The 25,704-nt window shown below is 54.0% G+C and overlaps 1 protein-coding gene across 3 annotated transcripts in view; it reads left to right on the forward strand.

The window, feature by feature from the left end:
• The first annotated feature begins 520 nt into the window (after positions 1-520).
• Positions 521-25,704, forward strand: part of LOC144122900 (uncharacterized) — a 183,105-nt gene continuing 157,921 nt past the window's right edge. For all 3 annotated transcript variants that reach the window (XM_077655872.1, XM_077655869.1, XM_077655870.1), the window contains exons 1-2: positions 521-782; positions 2,741-2,851. In XM_077655872.1, the coding sequence (XP_077511998.1) occupies positions 627-782; positions 2,741-2,851 (267 nt within the window). In that variant the 5' untranslated portion in view covers positions 521-626. The remainder of the gene's footprint in view (positions 783-2,740; positions 2,852-25,704) is intronic.

Consider the following 25,704-nt stretch of genomic DNA (forward strand, 5'->3'; position numbering starts at 1 on the left):
TGGCGGCAGCGGTCTGGCGGCAGCCGCCCGCTTTTTTTGTTTTTTTTTTTTGTGGCGCAGCACGGCGGCGGTGCGTCGGCGTTTCGGCGCGCCGCTCAAAATCCGCAGCTCATGTTCGCTCCATGTGGTCGCCATTAAGGTGTCACTCCTCGATTCTGTAGATACCCTTGGCGGGTCCCGGGACTGCCCTCCTGCAGAGGCGTGGATGATTTGTAACATCCACGAAACAGATTAGCGGGGTTGGGATTATTGCCGCGGCTGAACCGGTAGATTGAGTGGAACCCGGGGAAGGGACGATATCGCGGCTGTCCAAGGCTTGGACCCAGGGTGCTCGCAGAGGAAAGAGGATAAACCAAGGATCGTAATTCAAGTGGCAATCTAGGGAAATCGGTACGCGCATGGCGAAGACACCGCGCGGCACGGCTGGGGTGATGCTGCTAAGACGAGTGGTTGCACACGCGTCGGTAGGATTATTCGTTGTAATGTAGCGGTACCGGTAGCTTTTTAGTGGTGTCGGCTGAATTGCTTGGTCAGCAGCACGGGAGATAATCCTACTTAACATCGTGGAATATGCAGGGCAGGTGGAAGGAAGAGCGAACCAGAAGGAAGAGGAGGATAAAGGCGACATGGATGACCCTGCAGTTGTAGCACCCGCAGCTCCGGAACAAGGAAATGGCGCTGCGCAGAGGCCCGCCGACGACGCCCCGTCTGGGAAGCCCGAAGGAAAAAAGCGCAAGCGCAAGCGTAAGGAGAAGGCCAAGGCCAGCGACGGAGACGTCACGGTGAGCTTCTCGCACAGTTGCGGATCACAGGTGCCTCGCTTTGCTTACGCTGACACGTGGGCTTGGTGGCTCACAGCGCTTTGTGTATCCACCTATGGCTCCGTCTTTTTATGTGCCACAGCTACGTGGAACCGATCAGTTCGTTTCAAACTGAACCATCGCTGTCGTACTGCTAGCGTCACTGATATGATATTCCACCTCTTTCCTTCCGAAGAATATAACCTGACTTCCCCTTCCATGAGATTTATTGTCTTAACCGCACGCTGAAGTCTTGCTACATTACACGATTATCTTACATCTCCCCATGTGTTCGTAATCTCTAACACAAATGTTTCATCATAGCTCAGAGTCACGTATTCTTGTTCATTGTTACTAAGAAGCTGTAGTAAGTGGAACCACCTACCTGCCAGTTTACCCCCACATTACAATCACTATCGCAGATACCGATCGTCTTCACAGAACACTTATTAACCGCATGTAACACATTAACTTTCTGCCTACACCTAAACCGCGTTTTCATCCGGTTACTGTCTTTTTTCTTCCTGTTTTGTTTTTCTTTCCGTTTTAGCGTGTTTTTATGAACTTCTGTGCCTATTTATTTTGAATTGTTTTCGTTTCTTGTTTATGTTCTCAGTCTACTAGTGTTCTTCAGCTCCTCCCATCTATAACGCTTCCTGCAGTCCCTGTGACTCAAGATAAAAAAATAAACGAATTGTAATGGGACCGAGCGGCAGCAGTTTAAATAGCAGGTGTGGACCAAAGAGCGTCACGAAGGACATAGGCGTCTCTCAGGATCCCAACTGCCCTAAGTCTACCTTTTCGCTGCTCCGCTGGTCGCATGAAGGAATAAATAAATAAATAAAAAAGCTCTGAGTCGGTCCTCGGTTGATGGTTTGAATGCTATGGCATTTTCGGTCGCTGCTGATTCTGTTGTAGCTCCACCTCACGGGCGTGACGCCATAACGTTAATGTTGTAATTCCCTTACGAGCAGAATTCTTCATTCTCTACTTTGTATTCATTGATAGCTGGGAGCCATGCCAATTCTGACGCAGTGCTGCAGCGGCCAAGCGATGCGCCATTCCCTCGGCAGGTAGCTGATACAAACAGCCACCGGCGGAGCATGTGAGACCCAGGTTGCTCTTCCCGAGTAACTTCTCACAAAAAATGATTAATTTCATTGACACCTGCCACAGTGGGAAATTTTCTCGATATCCGGAAGGCCACCTGCTATGTTGGGAGGCTATGATGGTGTCACAAGGTCGAGCAAGACGCGTCACGGTGATGGCGGTCGCCATTTACGCTTGTACTGACCCTTCTAACGCTAACGCATAAATATATATGTGATATTGATCTAGGGACGCCAACCCATCCCTATACAGTTTATTCAGCGTGAGTGAGTAATAGGTGCTGTGCGCAGCACCGAACCTGAGGAAGACCCCGTCTATTGCCACCTTTCTTCAGCCGTGAATGTTCCAGACAAGCACTCATCCTGTGGGATGCTTGTCGTGCCGTCTTAAGGGACACCTTTTTGCGGTATCACTCTCCATGGTCTGCTCAGCGCCTCTGTTCGCCTTCTTCCTTATGACGCTTTGTTGGTGTACTCTTCACTGGACTGGACACCCAACTACTTCCAGTGTTTCGAGGTATTCCTTAAATATGGCCAACCCAACTACTAGTTGTTGCCCATATTCATGAAAGAACCGATTCAGATTCTCAATGTTTCCGCAACCTGGCACGCTGCTTCTCTTGGAGAACTGCGGCGCCACTCGGAAAGCGACAGAAAGCTGATCGGCACGCACCGAGAAGCGTGCAGTTTCATTTTCTTTAGGGGGAGGGGGGTGGTGATCTATTCTAACATCCGGGAATATCTGTGCTGGCAGCGGTTTGCATCAAAAGCGTATTGTTCCGCCAGTTGGCCTCTCATCTTCTTGCCTTTCGCTCTGTTCCCGATTCGCAGGCGCGGCATACCAGCGAGCCTGGTAGCGACCCACCACCGGCCACTGAGGAGCGCCGCGAAGAGACCACCGCCGAGCTGGTCCTAAGCCACGAGAAGACATGTCCTCCGCTGGTGAGTTTCGCAGGGAACACTGTATTTTGGGAGCTGCTTGACATCCCTCTAACATTTTCGATCCTCTATGCTGTGGACGTGATTATCTTGATCCGAGGTGGTTCACGAAGAGTTTTGGGAGAGAAAGTTGCTGATGTCCCCACTGGTATTGCCCGATGGGCCTACAGAGATAAAGCACCAATTAGTCCCTCTAAATCGTGTTGTCTGCTCCTCCCCAATGACACTCGTACACCGATTCCTTTTAAGTCTCCTATCCGGGTTCTCGGCGTCTATTTTGACTCTAAAATAACCTTCCATTTCCAAAATCTAGAGCTGCTGACTGCCAAGCTTGAAGGTTGTCTTGGCGTGAATTTTTCAGTTTCACCTTCTACCCTACCTTTGCTGTGCCGTCAAATGTCTCGCTAGCGAAAAGGACTTGTCTTGCGCGGATAAAGTCTGTGTCTCCACCTGCCGCGGTTGGAAGGTGTATTGCCTTAGCGCTAGGTGGGACCTCACGAGTGAAAACGTGTTCTGATGCAGCCTCCACCTGCCTCGGATGGTAGGCGGAAAAGGGGGGTGACGGAGATCCTCCTCTCCACTTTCAGAGGAGAGGGCAATGCAAGTGGGCGAGAGAAGACGAAGATATGGCGACAGGCAACGGTCTGCTGGTGGCATGCTGGAAATCCACCTTTCTTTTCGGTGCGCGAGCACTACGTGGATCACTAGCAAAAAAGCCGCTATGTGCGCTGGTGAACGCAGAAAACCGGTTTCGCGGCAGCTGCTGCCACGTGAAAGGACGAAACCTGTGCGCGCCAGCCGCAGCCAAGGAGAATGCAAGGTAGCACGCCTTCTGCAACAAGCTGGATATGCATAAACCGCGCCACGCCAGCTGCTGTCAAGTGGAAAGGCAGAAAGCGCGTCGCGCCAGCTGCCGTTTTAGATAGTTATAGCAAAGCGCGATCCGCTGGAGTGATCCGCTTCCGCGAAGCGCGACTGCGTGTGCGCAGAACGCCGTGGGGGCGCCAGAAGGAGCCACGCTCCAGTCAGCTGCGTGCGCTCTTGTCGCGTAGGGACCAATCAACACTTACGTATTTAATTCTATAGTTAACTGTAACGTAGTGGTGCCCGGCGGAAGCGGTTCACGGCAGCGGATCGCGCATCACGCTATGCTATAATTCTCTGTTTGTAATAAAACATGTGCGAAGGGTCCATACATATTTGCACGCGCTACCTCTGGAACCTGAAGGATCAACGAAGAAGTGCGCGGCCGCCGCGGTGGCTCAATGGTCATAGCACTCGGCTGCTGACCCGAAAGACGCCGGTTCAATTCTGGCCACTGATGTTGAATTTCTATGGAGGTGAAATTCTAGAGGTCCGTGTACTGTGCGATGTCAGTGCACGTTTAAAGAACCCCAGATGGTCGAAATCCCCGGAGTCCTTGACTGCGGCGTCCCTCATAGCCTTAGTCACGTTTGTGACCTGAAACTCCCATAAACCAGAAAAAGTGTGTACGCAGAAAGAAGCTCGGCATCTTGTTGCCGATTTACCAAGCTCGGGTCGACCTGTTTATGTAACTGTAATGGGACCGACAGGCGCAGCGCAGCGAAGAAGCGGACGAGTTCAAGCGGGACAACGAAGAGGCAGACGAAGTGCAGCTGGGTTTTTCGAACGACGCCTGTGAGTGTGCCCGTTGTGTCGCCGGACAACCAAGACCAACCGACCTGTGCTTCAAATAAACGCCTTGACACTTGGTGGAGGTGCCTCGGTTCCCGTCCCGGTCCTCATCCTGGAACTTCGAAGTGGAACGCTCCTCGTCTCCGCCACCATGCCGGAAGGTCCGAGTGAACCATCGCAGCCCCTCCCTGCCACCGTACTCTGTCACGGGGTGCAGCGCCAGCGTGACCCTTCACCTTTTAGTGGCACCGATGACCAAGACGTCGACGATTGGCTGGCCTCCTATGAGCGCATCAGCACTTACAATCGGTGGGACGATTCCGTCAAACTTAGCAACGTCCTATTCTATCTAACGGACGTTGCCAACCTATGGTTTCGCAACCATGAGGCCGACCTTCCCACCTGGTCGTCCTTTAAAACAAGCTTCGCCGACGTTTTCGGCCGCCCCGCCGTCCGGAAGCTTCGCGCCGAGCAACGTCTTCGTGCTCGATCTCAGCTCCCTTCCGAGACGTTCACCAGCTACATCGAGGACATCGTTGACCTGTGCAAGCGTGTCAACCCCTCCATGTCCGAAGGGGATAAAGTCAACCACATACTTAAAGGCATAGCCGATGACGCTTTCCAGATGCTGCTGGCGAAGAACCCCACCTCCGTCGCCACCGTCATCCAGCTGTGCCAAAGCTTCGACGAACTCCGCAAGCAACGCGCATCTACGCGGCAGTCCGGCGCGCCTGCGGGGGGTCTTGCTGGCTTGGCCCTTGGTGGCTCGTCTGCTGAGCAGTCCCTGTTCATGCAGCAGGTTAAAGACTTCATCCGCGAAGAGGTCGCTCGCCAGCTTTCTCTGCTGCATCACCTTCCCGACCCCGTTTGCCCTCCGCACGACCTGGCGCCATCTCTCACGCCCACAATCCGTCGTGTTATTCAGGAGCAGGTCGCTGCAGTTCTGCCATCCAGTCCCCCACCTCCTCCTGTGGCAGCGCCGCTCACCTATGCTGAAGCAGTCACCGGTACACGGCGCTCGCCCACCTCTGCCGCCTACCCTAGCAGCCCGGCCTTTTATGCTCCACCGCCGTCTATACCCCCGCCGCAGGTCCCGGTTCGTCGACCCCGCCGAAACCCTACGAACCCTTGGCGTACCGAGGACAATCGACCGATATGCTATTCCTGCGGTCTTCCGGGCCATGTCGCACGCTTTTGCCGTCAGCGATCTCCTCGTTCTGGCGATTTCATGCGCAATTTCCGGTACGATTCCGGGCCGCCCTTGCCTAATGTCTCTTCTGCCTCCTCTACACATCGCTCCCAGTACCCTACTCGTCGCTCGCCTTCCCCTCGTCGACGTTCCATTTCTCCGCTGCTCCGCCGCCCGGACCCTCTCCCAGAGGAAAACTGACTGCCGCAGTTCAGGAGGCAAGAACTGCGTGTTTTGCCAACTTTTTAAGTCCTCCGTGTTCTCCTGCTAACGTGATTGAGGTGTCTGTTGAAGGCGTCCCCGTTCTCGCGCTCGTCGACACGGGTGCTGCAGTGTCAGTAATTAGTGATGCTCTTCGCCGCAAACTTCGTAAGGTGACAACGCCGCTGTCTGACTTTTCACTACGTACGGCCACCTCTCAGCGCATCCACCCCATCGCAGCCTGCACGGTCCGCGTTACTATCAACGACGTCGCCTATACCATCGAGTTTGTTGTGCTGACCGCCTGCTCTCACGATGTCATCCTCGGCTGCGATTTCCTCTCGACCCACCGTGCAGTGATTGATTGTGCCCGTGCGGAACTTGAGCTTTCTCCCCTGTGTGATGTTTCGTTGTGTGACCTACCTGTGCGCTCCGCTAAGCTTCTTGTAGCTGCCGACACCGACATACCTCCCTCCTCTAAAGCCCTCGTTCCGCTCCGCCCCGACTCTTTCCTCAGCGGCCCTGTTCTTTTCACACCTACCGCAGCACCCACTCGCCATCAGCGCCTCCTCATTCCATTCGCCGTTGTCTCGATTTCCGATGGCCACTGCGCCATCTATGTCACCAACCCATTTTCTTACCCGTCGTTTGTTCTTCGCGGCGAATGCCTCGGCTCTATTGAAGAACTGGACCCTGCTCTTGCTTCCGAGTTCTCCGATACCCGTGCCTGCTCCCATGTTACTGCCTTAGCCTGTTGTGCGACAGCGCCCGATCCGATTTCCATCGACGTCTTTCGTCGTAACATCGCTCCCGACCTTCCGTCCGCTTACCGTGACCAACTCTTGGAACTTCTCTGCCGCTTCCGCAACTCTTTCGACCTTTCCCAGCCCTCCTTGGGGCGCGCATTGGCCGTCTCTCACACAATTGACACTGGTACCCACGCTCCCTTGCGTCAGCGACCGTACCGAGTCTCGCCGAGCGAGCGCCGCGTCATCCGTGACAATGTTGACGACATGCTTCGGCGCGGCATAATACAGCCTTCTCACAGCCCTTGGGCCTCTCCTGTTGTCTTGGTGACGAAAAAAGATGGCTCCATCAGGTTCTGTGTGGACTACCGCCGTCTCAACAAGATCACACGCAAGGATGTTTATCCTCTACCCCGAATCGACGACGCACTGGATTGCTTGCAGGGAGCGGAGTATTTTTCATCCCTCGACTTACGCTCCGGCTACTGGCAGGTCCCGATGGCGGCGAACGACAGGCCGAAAACCGCTTTCGTCACCCCAGACGGCTTGTATGAGTTCAATGTGATGCCATTCGGCCTCTGCAATGCTCCAGCCACATTCGAAAGGATGATGGACACTATTCTCAGTGGCCTCAAATGGGAAACTTGTCTGTGTTACTTAGATGACATTGTCGTTTTTTCCAAAGATTTTCCTTCCCATCTGCACCGCCTTCAGCGCGTACTCACTAGCCTTACTGACGCCGGCCTCCAACTAAACTTGAAAAAATGTTACTTCGGTGCAACGCAGCTCACAATATTAGGCCATGTCATCTCCAAAGACGGCGTTCTTCCTGACCCTGCCAAACTTCGCGCCGTCGCTGACTTCCCCAAACCAACCACCTTAAAAGAACTTCGCAGTTTTATAGGCTTATGCTCATATTTTCGCCGCTTCATCCGAAATTTCGCCAGTATCATCGCCCCTTTAACGCAGCTTCTTGCCGGCAGCCCGAACCTTTCGTCTTGGTCCCCCGCCTGCGATACCGCGTTCAGCACTTTACGTCGCCTGCTGGTCTCTCCCCCCATCCTTCGCCATTTTGATCCCGCCTGTCCGACAGAAATTCACACTGACGCGAGCGGTGTGGGCTTGGGCGCAGTTCTTGCCCAGCGAAAGCCTGGGTATCCGGAATACGTCGTCGCTTACGCCAGCCGCGCCCTCACCAAGGCGGAATCAAACTATTCTGTTACAGAAAAAGAATGTCTCGCCATCATTTGGGCAATTGCCAAGTTCCGCCCTTACATTTACGGCCGGCCCTTCTATGTCGTCACAGACCACCACGCCCTATGCTGGCTATCCTCCCTCAAAGATCCTTCTGGCCGACTCGCCCGCTGGGCTTTACGTCTCCAGGAGTTTGATATACACGTCATTTATCGCTCCGGCCGCAAGCACTCGGACGCCGACGCCCTTTCTCGTTCACCACTCCCATGCAAGTCAACCTCTGCCCTCGTCTGTGCCTACGAATTCTCTTCGTTCAACATCCCTGATATGCTCTCCGAACAATTGAAGGATCCTTGGATCACCTCGCTGCTAAACTTCCTGAACACTCCCTCGCCGCATCCTTCGACCCGGACCCTTCGCCGCCAAGCCCACCACTTCGCCGTTCGTGATGGCCTCTTATACCGCCGTAATTACCTCCCCGACGGCCGGAAGTGGCTGTTGGTCATCCCTCGACACCTCCGTGCTACAATCTGTGCCTCTTTTCACTCCGCTCCACAATGCGGCCACGCCGGTGTACTGAAAACATATGCTCGCCTTCGTCAGCGATTCTACTGGCGAGGTATGTACCGCTACATACGTCAGTACATTCGGTCATGCATCGCCTGCCAACGTCGCAAGAAACCTCCCCACCCCGCCGCCGCTCCTTTGCAGCCGTTACCTTGCCCTGGCCGTCCCTTTGACCGCGTCGGCATTGATCTTTATGGCCCGCTTCCAACTACTTCGGCTAATAATCGGTGGATCATCGTTGCCGTTGACCATCTCACCCGTTACGTCGAAACGTCGGCTCTCAAATCTGCTACCGCAAACGATGTCGCCCACTTCATTCTACACAGTCTTGTTCTTCGTCACGGCGCCCCGAAAGAACTTCTGAGTGACCGCGGCCGTGTTTTTCTCTCGGACGCCGTCGAGGCCCTGCTCAAGCAATGCCAAATCGTTCATCGCTACACCAGCGCCTATCACCCCCAGACCAACGGCATGACTGAGCGGTTCAACCGCACTCTGAGTGACATGCTCGCCATGTACGTTGACACCGCCCACTCCAACTGGGATCAAGTGCTCCCGTTCGTCACGTACGCGTATAACACAGCTACTCAGACAACAACGGGGTTTTCTCCTTTTTTCCTCTTATATGGCCGGGAGCCTACATCCACCATGGACACCATCCTTCCTTATCACCCTGACCCTTCCGAGACCACCTTACTCTCCGAAGCTCACCTGTATGCCGAAGAATGCCGGCAACTTGCCCGCTCTTTCACCACACAGCAACAATGGGATCAGAAGCACCGTCGGGATTCCCCGGACCCTCCAGCGTCATACCCATCTGGCGCCCTCGTTTGGCTCTGGGTGCCTTCCTCCACTCCAGGCCTCGCCACGAAACTACTGTCTCGCTTTCACGGACCTTACCGGGTTGACCACCAAACTTCTCCGGTGACTTATATCGTTGAGCCGCTCGTTCCCTCTTCGGACCACCGTCGCCGGGGGCGCGAAACTGTGCACGTTGAGCGCCTCAAGCCTTACTATGACCCGCCCATCCTCTCCTCTCCGTAAGTCGCCAGGATGGCTTCTTTTTCGGAGGGAGAGTAATTGTAATGGGACCGACAGGCGCAGCGCAGCGAAGAAGCGGACGAGTTCAAGCGGGACAACGAAGAGGCAGACGAAGTGCAGCTGGGTTTTTCGAACGACGCCTGTGAGTGTGCCCGTTGTGTCGCCGGACAACCAAGACCAACCGACCTGTGCTTCAAATAAACGCCTTGACATAACTAGTATTTTTAAATAGAAGCTGTAAGGATGTGATGGAGGTGCTTGGTCGATCACCACGGACTTCTCTCGACATCGCTGGAGCCGATGACTTGCCGGCCTGCACCCATTACCCGCGCAAAAGACCCAGGAAGCCGACGCACGTCACACAGGAGCAGCAGCAGCGTCCGCTTGGCAGCACTAGCGCTAGCCGCTGACCTTTTCTAGAAAGGTTGGCGAAGACGTGGATGAGTGGCTCACCAATTACCAGCAGGTGAGCAAATACAACTGCTGGGATGCCATCGTCGAGATGACCAATGCTGTTTTCTTTCTGGACGGTACCGCGTTAACATGATTTGAAAACCATGAAGCCTCCTTAGCGAGTTGGGACCGCTTCGTGGAAGAGATCCTCTACTGCTTCGGGGATAGCTTTGCCAAAATGAAATGCGCTAAGCAGTTCCTGCTTCGGAGAGCTCGCCTTCTCCCTGACGTCGTTCACCACCGCCACCGGGAAACAGCGTGTGCGGCTGATGGAGGTGCGGTCGCAGGGTCATCGATATGTTATGTCGATACTGTCGCAAAGACGACGGTGATGGCAGTGGCGCGGGGCGAAGCGCTCGCGCTAGGCCAGCGGCCGTTAAAATCATCTCACTGTCATTGTTCATCGCACCTCATACATCGGTGTGCCGTCACGTAACATCTGGTGTGAGGTGCGGATTTCATCCTCATCCTGATCCAGGACCTTAGGTGCATCCGTCAGCCGTGGTCGTCGGCCGTGAGTTCTTGGCCTGCGTCGCCCGGCCGTGCCCCAGCCTTTCAGATCCGAACCGATCTCGCCGTTGTTCCTCCGCCCCGTCCACAGCCCAGACCACTCGACACGACGAACTGTACCCGACGCAAGGACCCGACCTGCCGATCGCACCGACCCGAGACGCTGCCCACACGTGACGACACCGTTCGCCTGCCGTTCGGCGCGTCCTGGGGCCTCAGCCGTCGGCTCCTGGTGACCTGCGGCCCGGAAGCTTCGCGAGCCAGGATTCATTCGCCCATATTTTTCATCGTGGCGGCCAGCACTTCCCACCGTCCCATTTATGTTGTACCGTACTCTGAACCCATCACATTGAGCGAGTCTCCTCGTCGGTGTCTTCTTCTATTCACGATCGGGACGATCGCTCGGCAGCCCGGGTAGTGTCACGAAGACGACAAAAATGGCAGTGACGCGGGACGGATCGCTCGCACTAGGCCGGTGGCCGTTAAAATCATCTCGCTGCCATCGTTCACCGCGCCTAATTTTTCGGCTTGCAGTCACGATAGAATATTGTCAACGAAAGCCGACAGAAAGGGCAGAAGGGCACACCAGGACTAGCCAGGCAGACACACTCAGCGAACGAACGCACGAGCCGGGGAAGACAAAGAAGACCAGCGGGTGCTTGTTTCCGGGCTCTTGGTGACGTGGCCCAGCAACCCAGGCTTCGGGGCAGTAGCTAAGTACCTGGCGGTGTTGCGCTAGCTTCCTAAATTCTCCTTCTTTTTGTCTGTGCCTGCTTGCTCCTGTTCTGGGGTGATCGGGCGAGGGACGAGAGCTTAATGTCTACTTCTTCTCCCGCCCAGGGGTTTTCCTTTTGGTCGGCATCTCTTCCTCAAAACCAGCTCCCAATTGATCTCTTTTTCCGCAGTGGTGTTCCAAGCATTCCGGTCGCATTAGTGCCTTCCGATGGAGGCGCTATCCGACTGAACAACCCGGAGGCAGTGCAGGCGGCCCTTCAGTCCACATCGAAGCACTTTATGCACATTACCGATGTCCGCCAGTTCGGCAGGGGTGGTATTTTGTGCAGGTCACCAGATAAAGACTGTATTGAAGACCTTCTAAAGTGTACGACCTTCGCCAACCACCCGGTGAGCGCATTCATTCCGCCTCATCTAGCATGTTCCAAGGGCTTGGTCCGAGGGGTCGACTCTCGATTGAGTCCTGCGGAAACGCTTGAGAACCTCTCGCCTGCAGGAGTGGTTGCTGTCCATCGATGCAGCGGGATGGTTGACGGAGTTAAAATTCCTACGGAGTCCGTCATTGCCACATTTGCAGGAATATTTTGCCCGTCAAAGATTAAGGTGTGGCCATTGGTTTTTCGAGTAGATGCCTTTAACTCTCGGCGCCTTCAGTGTCCAAACTGCTGGCGATTTGGCCATAGCGGCAAAGCCTGCAAATCGCCCTTACGCTGCTGTGCCTGTGGGGAACGTCATTGCAGAGAGGAATGTCCTGAACAGCAGGAGAAATGTTCTTTGTGTAGCGGTGCTCACCCTGCTGATTCACCTGACTGTCCTGCACGAGCACAAGAAGTTCAGGTGCTCGAGGTTATAGACGAGCGCAGGTGCACGCGGAGAGAGGCTTTTGCCGCAGTCAAGGAGAGAGCCTCAGGCTACTCTAGTGTGGCCGCCAAATGCCCACCCATAATGGATTCTAGTTGGTCCCAGGCTATTACAGCGGCAGTTGAGAAAGCTGTGGCAAATGCAATGGATCGCATTATGGAAACCGTGTCCGCGTGCATTTCGCAGGTCATAGCTGCACAGATGACCAATCTTCTGCAGGCGTCCACCGCTCCTCTCTTGTCTTCTTTGGCTTCGGAAGCTACCTCTCCTTCTGTAGTAATCGATTCCGCTCCACAGGGCCAAAACCAATGTGAGCAACAAAAGACCTCTCAGGCCCCTCCTTCGACCAGCGTTATGGACTCATCCTCTATAGACTGTATGGATATGGAGTCTGATCTCCGCGCCCAGAAACGAAGTGGGTCTCCTCTGAATATTGCAGGCCCATCGTGCCCCCAATCGAAGACAAAGAAAAGTAACGCAAGTCAAAATGCTAAGTCCACGATTCTAGAAAAGGCACTCGCGGCTGCGGCACTCCCGCCAAGATAGGGTTCTTAAGTGTACTACAGTGGAATTGTCGATCTATATTCTCAGCTCGTGGAGAACCTGTTTCCCCCCTCCGTTTCGATGCGGCCCATCTTCATCGTCGGCCGTCTGGACGGACAGCCCCCGGCTGGGCGAGGAGGGAATTCTCCCTCATGGGGGAAAGGGAACGGCGACGGGAGCGCCACCTCGTAGGTTACGCGGAATTCTGCGGAACCGGAGAGGAGCCCTTCGGTATCCGGCCAGCGTGGTGAGCGGTTGGAGCCGCACGCTCTCGTCACCTTCCGCGGCAGGCGCACGGGGATCCGTTGTGCCTTGCCGCTGGACTTCTGGTTCCAGGCAGCGAAGCGAGCGCAGCAAACGCGCGCTCTGACCGCCTTCCCCAGCAAATGCTAGGGAATGGCTTTGCCCCAAGAATGCTGCGCGCACGGGAAAACCCGGCCGCCATTATCGGCGCATACAAACGTTCGCCGCTGATACTTCCGAAGTCGCGCCCCTGCCCCAGCCGGTAAGTCGGAAGTCCTTCTTACGTAGCCTTCTATTTCCGAGGAATGCCTCGTTGATGTTTTGTAGCTAGCTGGCCCACTCTGTGTATTAATTGCAAGTGTAATAAATAGCATATGAGTGTTAACGCTGTGTCGTCCCTTCCCTTTGTCCCTCGAGCACGAACCCCTCCGCGGTTAGCGAGCGGGAACGCTGCATCCGCGGAGTGGGAGTGCGGGCGGGGCGAAAGGCTTTGTTTCCCCCATATTTCCACAATGGCGCCCCAACGTGTGGCAAGCTCTTGGGACGAGGGACGGCAGTCAGTTCGGTTCGTGGAATGCCCGCCCGGATTTGGAACAGCGTTAGGCCTGAACCGAATTCGGAGTTGCTAGCAAGGCGAAGATGCTTTCCTGACAGCGAGATGAGCGTAATAGCAGCATGGGAGGATTGCCGTGCATGCTAAGCTTTTGATGAGCACTTCATCGGTACACCTGTGGAAGGTGAACCTACGAGGTCCGCTCATGGAGAGCGAGACCGAGACGTCCACGGAGAACAGCAAGCCAGAAGCGAGTGAATGCGGAAGCCTGGAGGGTGGCCCGATTTTTTTTGTACATAGTTGTAAATATTCTCTGTTCTGTCTCTTTGGCTCTGGGAGCCGGGTGCCGTAGTCAGCTGTTTTGGATTGCAGTCGTGATTACAGGAAAAGCACCGGGGCGCTGCGACACCGCGGGAAGCGGTAAGCGCCGTTCGCGTTAGGGTCACCTTGGCAGAAACGTATCTCCTCGTGGCGTTGTGTTCTAGCTATTGTCCTTGGCCCTTTGTTGGCACCCGGAAGTGTAAGAGCGAGTAGGCCTAAGGCTCTTCGGGAGCTGCCTTTCGCTTTTGGGAGGACACAGTCGTACCGTGGCACAAGCACGCGCAAACGGGCTTGCTTGTTGTATATTTAACCTCGCTAGAGCCGAGAGGTCTCGCTCAACTACAGAAAGCTGACTTTGTTCGAACGAACTTGTTTTTTTTGGGCTGCGAAGCGAATTTATAATTTCGTGGAACCAGAGACGCTAACGCAGCTCAAGTGAGCTTAACATCACCATGCCGGAAAGCGAACCGCGAATGTGCTTCGTCCGAAGAGAGCCAGCTACGTTCAAATGAACCGAGCGTTTGGGCGGTGCCGGATATGATTGTTTGGTACTTGCATTACTCCGCATTTTACCAAATGGTGAGTTTACGCGGTCTCCATTGTTTTTGCTGCAAACTTTTGGAGATCCTAGGAGCGATATGCAGAGTTGAAGAGAAGCTGCCCCGGCCTGCTGTCCATTGTATGGGTCTCTGCCTGCTGCCTTGCGGCCATGAGTCATCGAGCTGCAGAGTCTCCGGCGAGCAGTTTGCAGCGGCTACGAGAGGGGGGGTCAGCCCCTCTACCTTCCAACAAAGGCGCGTCGGCGCGAACAACACCCTCTCGACACGCTAATTTTGGATGCCTGCCGCGGGACAAGGTCGGGTGCCTGGTGACCTTGCTGCTCATCGGATGACCCCGGCACCCCGCCTGTACGAGCTGTCCTGCAGTCATCATCGCAACGCTCGTGGCCCCTTCGTGGATGGCATCCATGGACGGGTTCAACCGTAGGCCGACATTTAAGGAGGGAGGGATGTGGAGAACCTGTTTCCCCCCTCCGTTTCGATGCGGCCCATCTTCATCGTCGGCCGTCTGGACGGACAGCCCCCGGCTGGGCGAGGAGGGAATTCTCCCTCATGGGGGAAAGGGAACGGCGACGGGAGCGCCACCTCGTAGGTTACGCGGAATTCTGCGGAACCGGGGAGAAGCCCTTCGGTATCCGGCCAGCGTGGTGAGCGGTTGGAGCCGCACGCTCTCGTCACCTTCCGCGGCAGGCGCACGGGGATCCGTTGTGCCTTGCCGCTGGACTTTTGGTTCCAGGCAGCGAAGCGAGCGCAGCAAACGCGCGCTCTGACCGCCTTCCCCAGCAAATGCTAGGGAATGGCTTTGTCCCAAGAATGCTGCGCGCACGGGAAAACCCGGCCGCCATTATCGGCGCACACAAACGTTCGCCGCCGATACCTCCGAAGTCGCGCCCCTGCCCCAGCCGGTAAGTCGGAAGTCCTTCTTACGTAGCCTTCTATTTCCGAGGAATGCCTCGTTGATGTTTTGTAGCTAGCTGGCCCACTCTGTGTAATAATTGCAAGTGTAATAAATAGCATATGAGTGTTAACGCTGTGTCGTCCCTTCCATTTGTCCCTCGAGCACGAACCCCTCCGCGGTTAGCGAGCGGGAACGCTGCATCCGCGGAGTGGGAGTGCGGGCGGGGCGAAAGGCTTTGTTTCCCCCATATTTCCACAAGCTTCAACAGATTTAAATTGCCTATGCAATCAGCTTCTACCAGATTTAGTTGCTTTACAGGAAACATGGCTAACTTCAAATTTTAATTATAATCTCAGGAATTACCGTCCTTTACGGCTTGACCGGTCATCACGAGGGGGAGGGTTGTTAGTGCTCATCTCTACAAAGTTTTGCCACAGGGCATGCCTTTCTTTCCAATATGCGGACAATGAATGTGAAATCTTTGCGGTTGACCTCAGCGTCCCAGGTCACCAGCCCTTTACGGTAGCTAATGCATATTTCCCGTCTGGTGTGCGTGACACTCGGCCCCTTGACTCACTCATGTCTAGTAGCCGATCTCAGGTTCTATTACTTGGAGACTTCAATTCGCACCATGTGGCGTGGGGGTTTAAAACAGACAGCTTTGGTTCTAGACTATTTGATTGGGCTTCTGACAACAACTTAATTTGCAACAATTCCGGATTGCCTACGTTTGTTCGGAGCCAATGCCGCTCTGCCTTGGATTTAACTTTTTCCTCCCCAGGAGTCTTTGTTATGTCTTGGGCGCCTGTTGACAATGCAACAAACAGGGATCATATACCGATTAGTTTCAAGTTTGCGTGTAAATTAACTCTTCCTGAACGACATCAGCGCACGTTAATAAATTACAGTTGCTTTAAAGACACGCTAACATCAGCCCTCCAAATCACTGCAGACTCTTGCGTTCCGACAAGTGCCGAAAGCAAGGCTGCACATCTATGTTCAGTACTGGACCATGCAAGGCAAAAGTCTGAATTTTTGGTTAAGAGAACCAAGGGTGCAATCGCGAACAATTGGTGGAATGCTGAGTGCACGCGTGCATATAGACGACGGAAAGCAGCTTGGAAGAAACTTCTCATCAATCAATGCCCAAAAAATTGGTTGGATTATAAGTATGTTGCAGCAACATTTAAGCGCACCGTCGCCCGTGCAAAGGAGGAGTATAATACAAATCATTACGACTTTCTTTCACAATCAGGAAATAAACGAGCTTTGTTTAATTTCATGAGGCGCAACAAGGTGATTCCACCGGCTGCCAACATTGAATCCCTCGTTCAGTCCCCTGCTGATATCGCAAAGGCCTTAGAGGATATTGCGTGTGGCTTAGAGCTTCGCTTTACATCTGCCTTACCTTCTCCTACTATATTTACATGCACCTCAAGTGATTTCACTGTGGTCTCTATGCCTGAGCTGTCGCAAATTGTTCTGCGCTTATCCCCAGCGGCTCCTGGCCCCGATAAGGTCACTTCATCCATGATCAAAAATTTTGTTCAAGGAATCTCCTGCAGACCTGTTGGCTCTAGTTAACCATTATATTAAAGGTCCTCGGATACCGCATGAGGGGCGTCTTGCTGAAATAGTTCCACTGCTTAAAAAGCAAGGGGAGGGCTTAACTTTAGACAATATCCTTAACATCTAACCTAGTGAAATTGGTGGAAAGGGTCCTTCTCAGCCGTGTCATGTCATTCATTTCAGAAAATACTAATTTGAATCCATGTCAAATCGGTTTCAGGCCGCGTTGTTCAATTTGATGTGCTCATACTGACCTAGAGAGTCGTGTTAAATTAGCTCGCAATAGAAAACAGTTTGCGGCGCTTGTCACCTTGGATGTTAGTAAAGCATACGACAGCGTTGAGCACTCGACTCTATTACTAAGATTACAGGAACTGAACTTCCCATGCTATTTTGTAGCCTGGATTTCTGCTTTTTTGGAAAATAGAGAATTTTACTGCTGCCAAAATGGTGTTTCCTCAAGGAGATTTCCACAGACAAGAGGTGTACCGCAAGGATCAGTTCTCTCACCTGTTCTTTTTAACATTTTTCTAAGCTCAATTCCATGCATTCAAAATGTGAATACTTATGTGTACGCCGACGATATTGCATTTTTTGCAACAGCAGGTGACATTCACACTCTTTATCGAACACTGCAAAATTACCTCAATGTTCTTGACAACTGGTTAGGAAGAATTCATCTGTCCCTTAATGTGAAGAAATGCGCATTGTTAGTATTTCCAGTTTCCGTTCCTGTAAATATCTGCCTGGTCTATAGAAATAACATAATAGCTCAAGTTCAGACGGTGAAGTATCTCGGAGGAATATACGCCTCTACTCTTTCCTGGCGGCCACACATTCAGCAAATTTCTGCAAAAGAAGTTCGGGCCATTGGTATCCTGCGTAGGCTTTGTAGTGCTAGCTCAGGCATGAGAAGGCATACACTTCTGATGATTTATAAAATGTACGTCCACCCAATTTTGGATTTCGGGTGTGTTTTATTCTCGGGAGCTCCTGCCTATAAACTTCGCCCTCTTGTGCTGTTTGAGCGTGAGGCGTTGCGCCTTTTCGCCTTCACTAGATTGGTCTTTTTCTCTCCGTCTTCCTGACTTCACTCCCATTTTTCTGGCTGAATTATTAGCAGTAATCTTAGCCTTACGAAAATTAGAAACTACCGTTTCCCAGATTGTGGTTATGACTGACTCTCTGTCCATTTGCTCTTCCTTATCCTCACCCACTGAGTCTCGGGCATTACGTCTCTTTAAGTTCCTGATTCCGCTCCATCTAAATTCGGTAAGGTTGCTTGGGGTACCAGGTCACATGGGTTTTTCACTTAAATGAGGTTGCAGATTCCTTAGCTAGAGCCTCTCCCTGCGGCCCAATTATTGCTGTCCTACCAACGTGTGCATATACAGCTGCGGTGAGGTTTCGCATCTACACAATATTTCAGGAATTTGCTGCCTCGACTCTTACATCATCTCCCGAATATCAGCATCTTCTGCATCCTTGGAGTAGCAAAGACTGGCGCTCACGCAGACTAGAGGTCCCTTTCACGCGCTTGCGTTGCCGGGTTCCACTTCTAAATTTCTACCTTCACAGATCTGGCCTGGCGGCTTCCCCACTGTGCCCTTTTTGTGCCGAACCTGAGACAATAGATCATTTCCTGCTGTTCTGCCGCCGCTTCTCTCATTTGAGGAAGCGTCTTTTGCAAATTCGATTTCATCAACTGGGCTTGCCTGTGTCTTCCGCGGTTGTTCTTTCAATTGGCGCTTCTTTGCTTGGACGAAGCGACAGGAGTGTGCGCTCTGCTGTGCAAAATTTTCTTCAAGAAACGCAGCGCCTCCCATTCTAATTTCGTCTTCCCGCTCTCAGTCAGTACGACATTGGAACATTGCAGGCATTGTATCCTATTATGCACATTAAGCCATTGTCCCGTCTTCGATCTCCAAGTTAATAAAACCCCTGTCCTTCCGTCTTCCAATCTATCAGGCTACATCCTATTACCACTACTTTTCCCGTCAACGCTTTCCTGTATCCAGCAATTAACCGCCTGTGTCTTGGCCACTCCCCCGTAGTGGGTATGTTCCAGCAACGTCTGAGGCCTTCCTTCCTTCATTCCACCGCATAGCGGCGCCATTTAATGGCTAACACTATGGCATTGCCCCTCCTCTTAAAAAGGGCATCGCCCCGATGCCGCGGAATCACGGAAATTCGGAATAAAGTCTGTGGTGCCGGGCTTGGCAGAATAAGTCCTAGCGGGCGTGTTAGGGCTTCATCCTGGCAACGTGCATGATTTCGGATGCCGCCTGCCGCCTGGAGGAGCGAACACACTCTTGCGGGAGCACTTCGTAGTTAACGTCACTAAGTTTGCGCAGTACCTCGTAGGGGCCGAATTAGTGGCGCAGAAGTTTTTCGGAGCGACCCCGCAGACGGATTGGGGTCCAAACCTAAACTTGATCGCCAGGGTGGTAAAGCACCGCCCGGCGATGAAGGTTGTAACGTTGAGCGTCACTTCCCAGCTGGGTACGGGTTCGCTGTCTAGCTAGCTTGCGGGCGGCTTCTGCGTGCCGAACGAACTCTTCAGCGCCAGCGACGGAGGGACGTCCAACGCCTGGCAGTAATATTGCGTCCAGCATAGTCGTGGCTTCGCGACCGTGCACCAAACGGAACGGCGTGAAGCGCGTCGTCTCTTGAAAAGCAGTGTTATATGCGAACGTGACTTAAGGCAAAACCAGGTCCCAGTTCTTATGGTCGGTGTCGACGTACATGGAAAACATGTCGGCAATGGTCTTATTGAGTCGCTCAGTCAGTTCATTTGTTTGAGTATGGAAGGCAGTGGTTCGACGGTGATGCCACTGAGACGCATAACTTCCTTAGTAAGGGCTGATGTAAAAGCCTTGCCTCGGTCAGTTAAAACGACCGTAGGGACACTGTGACGGAGGACAATGTTAAAGATGAAAAAGTTCGCAATTTCGGCAGCGGTGCCGCAGGGAAGGGCTTTCGTCTCACAATACGGGGTGAGGTAGTCGGTGGCAACTATAATGTACCTGTTGCCCAATGATGATGTCGGAAATGGTCCCAGCAAGTCAATGCCAACCTGGTGGAAAGGGATTCCAGGCGGATCAATGGGCTTCAATAGGCCGGCCGGCTTCACAGGTGGTGTCTTCCGAAGTTGGCACTCGCGGCAAGGCATAACGTAGTGCTGGACAACTGTAGCAAGCCGCGGCCAGTAACACTTCTGCCGCATCCGCGCCAACGTGCGAGAAAAGCCGAGGTGGCCGGAAGAAAGGTCGTCGTGGCATGCGTGAACATTGTCTCGAAGCACCATTGGGACCACGAGCAGGTACGGAGTGTCCGTGGGACCGTAGTTTCTCTTGTGGAGGATGCCACCCCGTAAGCAGAACGACGATAGCCCGCCTCTGAAGAAGCGGGGCGGCGACGAGGTGCGCCCTTCGAGGTACTCTATGAGGGGTCGTAGCTCGGCGTCATCTCGCTGTTGTTGAGCAAGGACGGACGTGGTTAAAGCGCCAAGAAAAGCGGGATCGTTTTCCGTGTCAGCAATGGTGTACGGGAGAGGAGCATGGGACAGGCAGTCTGCGTCGCTGTGTTTGTTGCCAGACTTGTACACGATGGTAACATCGAATTCTTGCAAGCGGAGACTCCAACGCGCCAGCCTCCTCGATGGGTCTTTAAGGTTCGCGAGCCAACAAAGCGAGTGGTGATCGCTCACGACTCGAAATGTGCGACCGTACAAGTCTGGGCGAAATTTCGTTACCGCCCAAACAACAGCAAGGCACTCCTTTTCCGTGGTAGATTAATTCGCTTCAGAGTGCGGCTTGCATAAGCAATCACGCGCTCAACACCATCTTGCCACTGAACGAGGACGGCACCCAGACCATCGTTGCTGGCATCGGTGTGCAGTTCTGTGTCCGCCTCCTCGTCAAAGTGTTCAAGAATGGGCGTATTTTGTAGGCGCTTCTTGAGGTCGTCGAAGGCCATCTCCTGTTCTTGGGACCAGATGAAAGGTTGGTCGTCCTTTGTCAAGCGAGTTAGAGGCTGGGCTATTCGGGAGAAGTCTCGCACAAAACGTCGGTAATAGGCGCAGAGACCCTAAAAACGGCGCACAGCACGCTTATCAGTGGGGGTCGGAAACGCAGTGACGGCAGCCGTCTTGCCGGGGTCAGGGCTAACACCTTCAGCGCTCACGACATGGCCCAGGAACTTCACCCGTTGGAACGCAAAGTGGCATTTCTCTGGTTTGAGCGAGAGGCCGGCCGATCGTATGGACTCCAGTACTGCACTCAAGCGCTTGAGATGTTCGTCGTAGGTGGCAGAGAAAATGACAACATCATCAAGGTAGACGAGGCAGGACTGCCATTTGAGGCCAACGAGGACAGTGTCCATCATTCTTTTAAAGGTGGCAGGAGCGGAACACAAGCTGAAGAGGAGCACCTTGAACTCGTACAACCCGTCAGCAGTAACGAACGCCGTCTTTTCGTGGTCTCGTTCATCTACTTCAATCTGCCAGTACCCACTGCGGAGGTCAAGAGAAGAAAAGTAGCGGGCATGACGCAGCTGGTCGAAGGAGTCATCGATTCGAGGTAACGGGTAAACAATGTAAACGTTTTAATCGACGGTCGTGAAGTAATGGCGCTTGTCGACACGGGTGCAGATTACTCGGTCTTCAGCGGCAACTTCTCTCGGCGTCTTCGCAAGGTTACCACCCATTGGGACGGCCCGCCCATACGTACCTCGGGAGGTCACCTCGTAAACCCTGTTGGCGAGTGCACTGCCCGCGTTGAAATTCAAGGTGAGACGTGCCCAGTCACATTCATGATCATGGAGACTTGCTCCAAAGACGTTATTCTTGGCATGGACTTTCTCCGTGATATGGCGCTGTAATCGACGTAGGGAAGAACAAGTTGACCCTCCGCGCACGTTCTTCGTCACCAATACCTCCTCAAGCCCCCCCCCCCCCCCCCCGCGGTGCCATGAAAGTTAATGCCGACCATGTTCACTTGCCGCCGTTGTCGACCGTTTTCCTGCCGGTCCGAGCCGATACCACCGCATGTGGCGAAGGCGTTCTCGAAGGAAGTGTCCAGATGCTATTTTCGCGGGACATTGGGGTAGCGCGAGGGATTGCCAATGTTCAACGTGGGCGTGCCAACATTTTAGTGACCAACTTCAGGAACGAGCCGCAGCACCTGACGAAAGGGGTAGTTATAGCCCAACTGGACGAACTTAACGATGTTCGCGAAGCTGCTGCGCTGCCTGAGGAGGAGGCCCCGCCCGGGTCATGTGACATTAGAACGTTGCCCCTGGACATCGATCCCAAGCTTGAGCCTTCCCACAGACGCGAACTGCTCTCGCTTTTGCATCGATACCACAACTGTTTCGCGACGACAGCCCGAGTTCGCCAGACGCCCGTCGCCAAGCATAGAATTACGGTCGATACCGCGACGCCCCCGATTCGCCAACCGCCATACCGCGTTTACTTGAAGGAGAGGGAAACCATACAAGAGCAAGTGCGCAAAATGAATAACGACGACGTCATCCAGACATCCAACCTTCCGTGGGCCGCTCCTGTAGTATTGGTCAAGAAAAAAGACGGGACCCTTCGATGTTGCGTCGACTACAGGCGACTGAATAAGGTGACCAAGAAGCACGTGTATCCACAACCTCGCATCGACGACACTCTCGACCATCTCCGTCATGCCCGCTATTTTTCGTCCATCGAATTGAAGAGTGGATACTGGCAGATTGAAGTGGATGAGCGCGACCGCGAGAAGACCGCATTTATAACACCGGATGGGCTCCACGAGTTTAAGGTCATGCCGTTTGGTCTGTGTACAGCGCCCGCGACATTTCAACGAGTCATGGATACTGTGCTCGCCGGACTGAAGTTGCAGACGTGTCTCGTGTATCTGGATGACGTTGTCATCTTCTCCAGCACTTTCGCTGACCATCTTGTGCTCCTTGAAGCGGCTCTTCAAGCTCTCCTAACCGCCGGACTCACGCTCAATCCTTCGAAGTGCCGCTTCGCATACAGTGAGCTGAAGTTCCTAGGCCATGTCATCAGCCAAATGGGTGTGAAGCCAGATCCAGAGAAAACGGCTGCCGTAGAATCCTTCCCTCCACCATCCGACAAGAACTGTCCGCAGCTTTCTCGGCCTCTGCGCGTACTTCAGACGTTTCGTTCGCAACTTCGCCCAGATCGCAGCGCCACTTTACCGTCTTACTAAGGACAGCGTCGCCTTTGAGTGGACCGAGGAGCAGCAATCAGCATTCCGCCAATTAAAGCACGCCCTTGCAGCGCCTCCTATACTAGGCCATTTCGATCATGATACCGACACTGAACTCCACACGGACGCCAGCTACAAAGGACTAGGGGCAGTGCTTGTGCAAATCCAGGACGGCGCCGAGCGGGTTATTGCCTATGCCAGCCGAGCTCTTTCGAAGGCGGAGGGCAATTACTCGACAACTGAAAAATAGTGTGACGACCCCCCATAATGCGCAGGTCCACACGGGACGGAGAGGCAAAGAGACACCGTATGGCTCAGTATTAACAAACAGATATATTCAATAATTATACATGATTATGATTCAGAGGCTGAGGCGTCCGAGCTTACGTGCCGACGACTTCATGGGGACGATGGAGGGGCTCCGGAGTTGAGCTCGAACGGTTGCTGGCAGAAGCTGCACGACGTCGGGCTTCGGAGCTTGGCGAACGATGTCGTCCTGAGCGTCCTTCTTCCGTACTGCTTGTCGATTTTTATATCCTCTTATCCCCACACTCCCTAGGGTGAGGACGCCCACGCCGGAGTGGGGGGGGGGGGCTAGGGCTTTCACTTGGGCGCACAAACACACCACCGCACTTATGGTCTCGCCCCCCTCACGTGTTGAGTCCGAGGGAAAGAAGGTTGTCGTCGAGGTAGCGTCGGCTGTGGTAGACTGTCTCTGGCCCGCTGACGGTTCCCGCGGGTCACCGACCTCCGTTCTCCATCAAATGACACTCACCCCTCAAGGCCGGAACGCGAGGTCACTAAAAGGCCGGGAAAGTGGTCCCTTGTCCTGGGATGTGCTCGGGAGGGTTGATTGATGATGCCCGCCGTCTTGCCACGGGGCCAGGCCCGCTGAAACGAGGCCCTATTGTCCCCGGCACGGCCAGGGCAGTTGGGGAAGTTAACGCCCGTCTCCCCGCGGCGGCGGCGGCGGCGGCGGCGTTCGACTCGTGCCGACACTATGGAAAGGGGGTCCGGTTGTGCTTAAACCCCTTCGTTCTGGTCGTTCACTCTCAACGAGTATGGCTCGGTAATTGATGATGCCGCTGTCACCTGGGTCGTCTCCGTGCGGTCCACGGCGGCAGGCCCGAAAGCAATCCCACTCAAGTTGCTTGCAGCCATATACAGTAGAAACATGTCTGCTGGCTGCTTCCAAAACGAGACCGGCTGTCGCCGTTCTCCTCTCTTCCAGCTGAATTGTTTTCCCTTGAGTGCTTTCGCCGCCACTGGGGGCTCCGTCTACGCCGCGCCGTCGAACGCGGACCCTCGTAGCACACACAAGGAACGTCACAATAGTGTCTCGCTGTCATCTGGGCGATCACGAAATTCTGACCCTACCTGTACGGTCGCCCTTTTCGCGTCGTTACCGACTACCATTCCCTGTGCTGGGTCGCCAATCTCAAGGACCCCGCAGGCCGCCTTGCTCGGTGGAGCCTGCGGCTACAGGAATACGTCATCACCATCATCTACAGTTCCGGCCGCAAACACCATGATGCTGACTGTCTCGAGCCCCCGTGAATTCGGCGCCAGGGGGCGATAATGACGACGCGGACGGCTTCCTTGGGGCATTGGACACGGCAGGTATGGCTGCTCGGCAACGCAATGATGCTCAGATTCGTCAGCTAATGGCACACCTGGAAGGCCACGAAGACGTGGTGCCCCGCGTTTTTCTGCGTATTCTGCCGACGTTCCGGATTCTGCACGGCGTATTGTACAAGCAGAACTTCGACAGCAGCCCGAGGTCATGGCTCCTTGTTGTGCCAGAAGACTTGCGTGACGAGGTGGCTGAAGCTTGTCACGATGATCCCACTGCTGGTCAGATTGGCTGCAGCCGAACACTTGCACGTATTCGAGAGAAGTATAATTGGCCGCAACTTCCCAAGTAAGTCCATTACTATGTCAAAACTTATCGAGAGTGTCAAAGGCGGAAAAGACCTTCTACACGACCAGCTGGTATTTTCCAGCTGCTAGAACCACCGCATGCTCCGTTCCACACAATCGAAATGGATTTTCTCGGCCCATTTCCAACGTCGAAGTCGGGTAACAAGTACATTATCATAGCCACCGACTACCTAACCCGATACGCTGAGTCCCGAGCACTTCCTTCTGCGACGTCTGAGACCGCCCATTTTTTTATTGAGTGCATTGTGCTCCGTCATGGTGCCTCTGCCGTTTTGATCACTGACCGGGGTGCCGCGTTTCTAGCACAGCTCACAGGAGATCCTCCGTCTCAGCTGCACCAGCCATCGCCGAACTGCGGCGTACCACCCACAAACCAATGGGCTGACGGAGAGGCTGAACAAGACGATGGCTGACATGATCGCCATGTATGTGGACGTCGCCCATCGCAGTTGGGACGAGGTACTACCCTACGTTACCTTCGCGTATAATACCGCAGTCCAGGAGACGACAGGTATGTCCCATTTCCAGCTGGTGCATGGCAGACAGGTCACCACAATTCTTGACGCTATGTTGCGACACGAGCCACTTGTCGACGTAGTCGATGATTACCGTCTAGTCTGCGAGCGCGCGGAGGAAGCTCGTCAACTCGCTCGACTCCGCGTCCAGCACCACAGCATACAGACGCTCGTCGGTACAATCTCCGTCGACGTGATGTCCATTTTTACCCTGGTGACAAGGTATGGGTGTGGACGCCGGTACGGCGTCGAGGTCTCTCCGAGAAACTCATGAAGCGCTACTTTGGCCCGTATACGGTTCTTGGCCGCATCGCTGAGCTGAACTACGAGGTGCTGCCCGAA

The sequence above is a fragment of the Amblyomma americanum genome, chromosome 3 (genome assembly GCF_052857255.1).
Source record: "Amblyomma americanum isolate KBUSLIRL-KWMA chromosome 3, ASM5285725v1, whole genome shotgun sequence".
Lineage (NCBI taxonomy): Eukaryota > Metazoa > Arthropoda > Arachnida > Ixodida > Ixodidae > Amblyomma > Amblyomma americanum.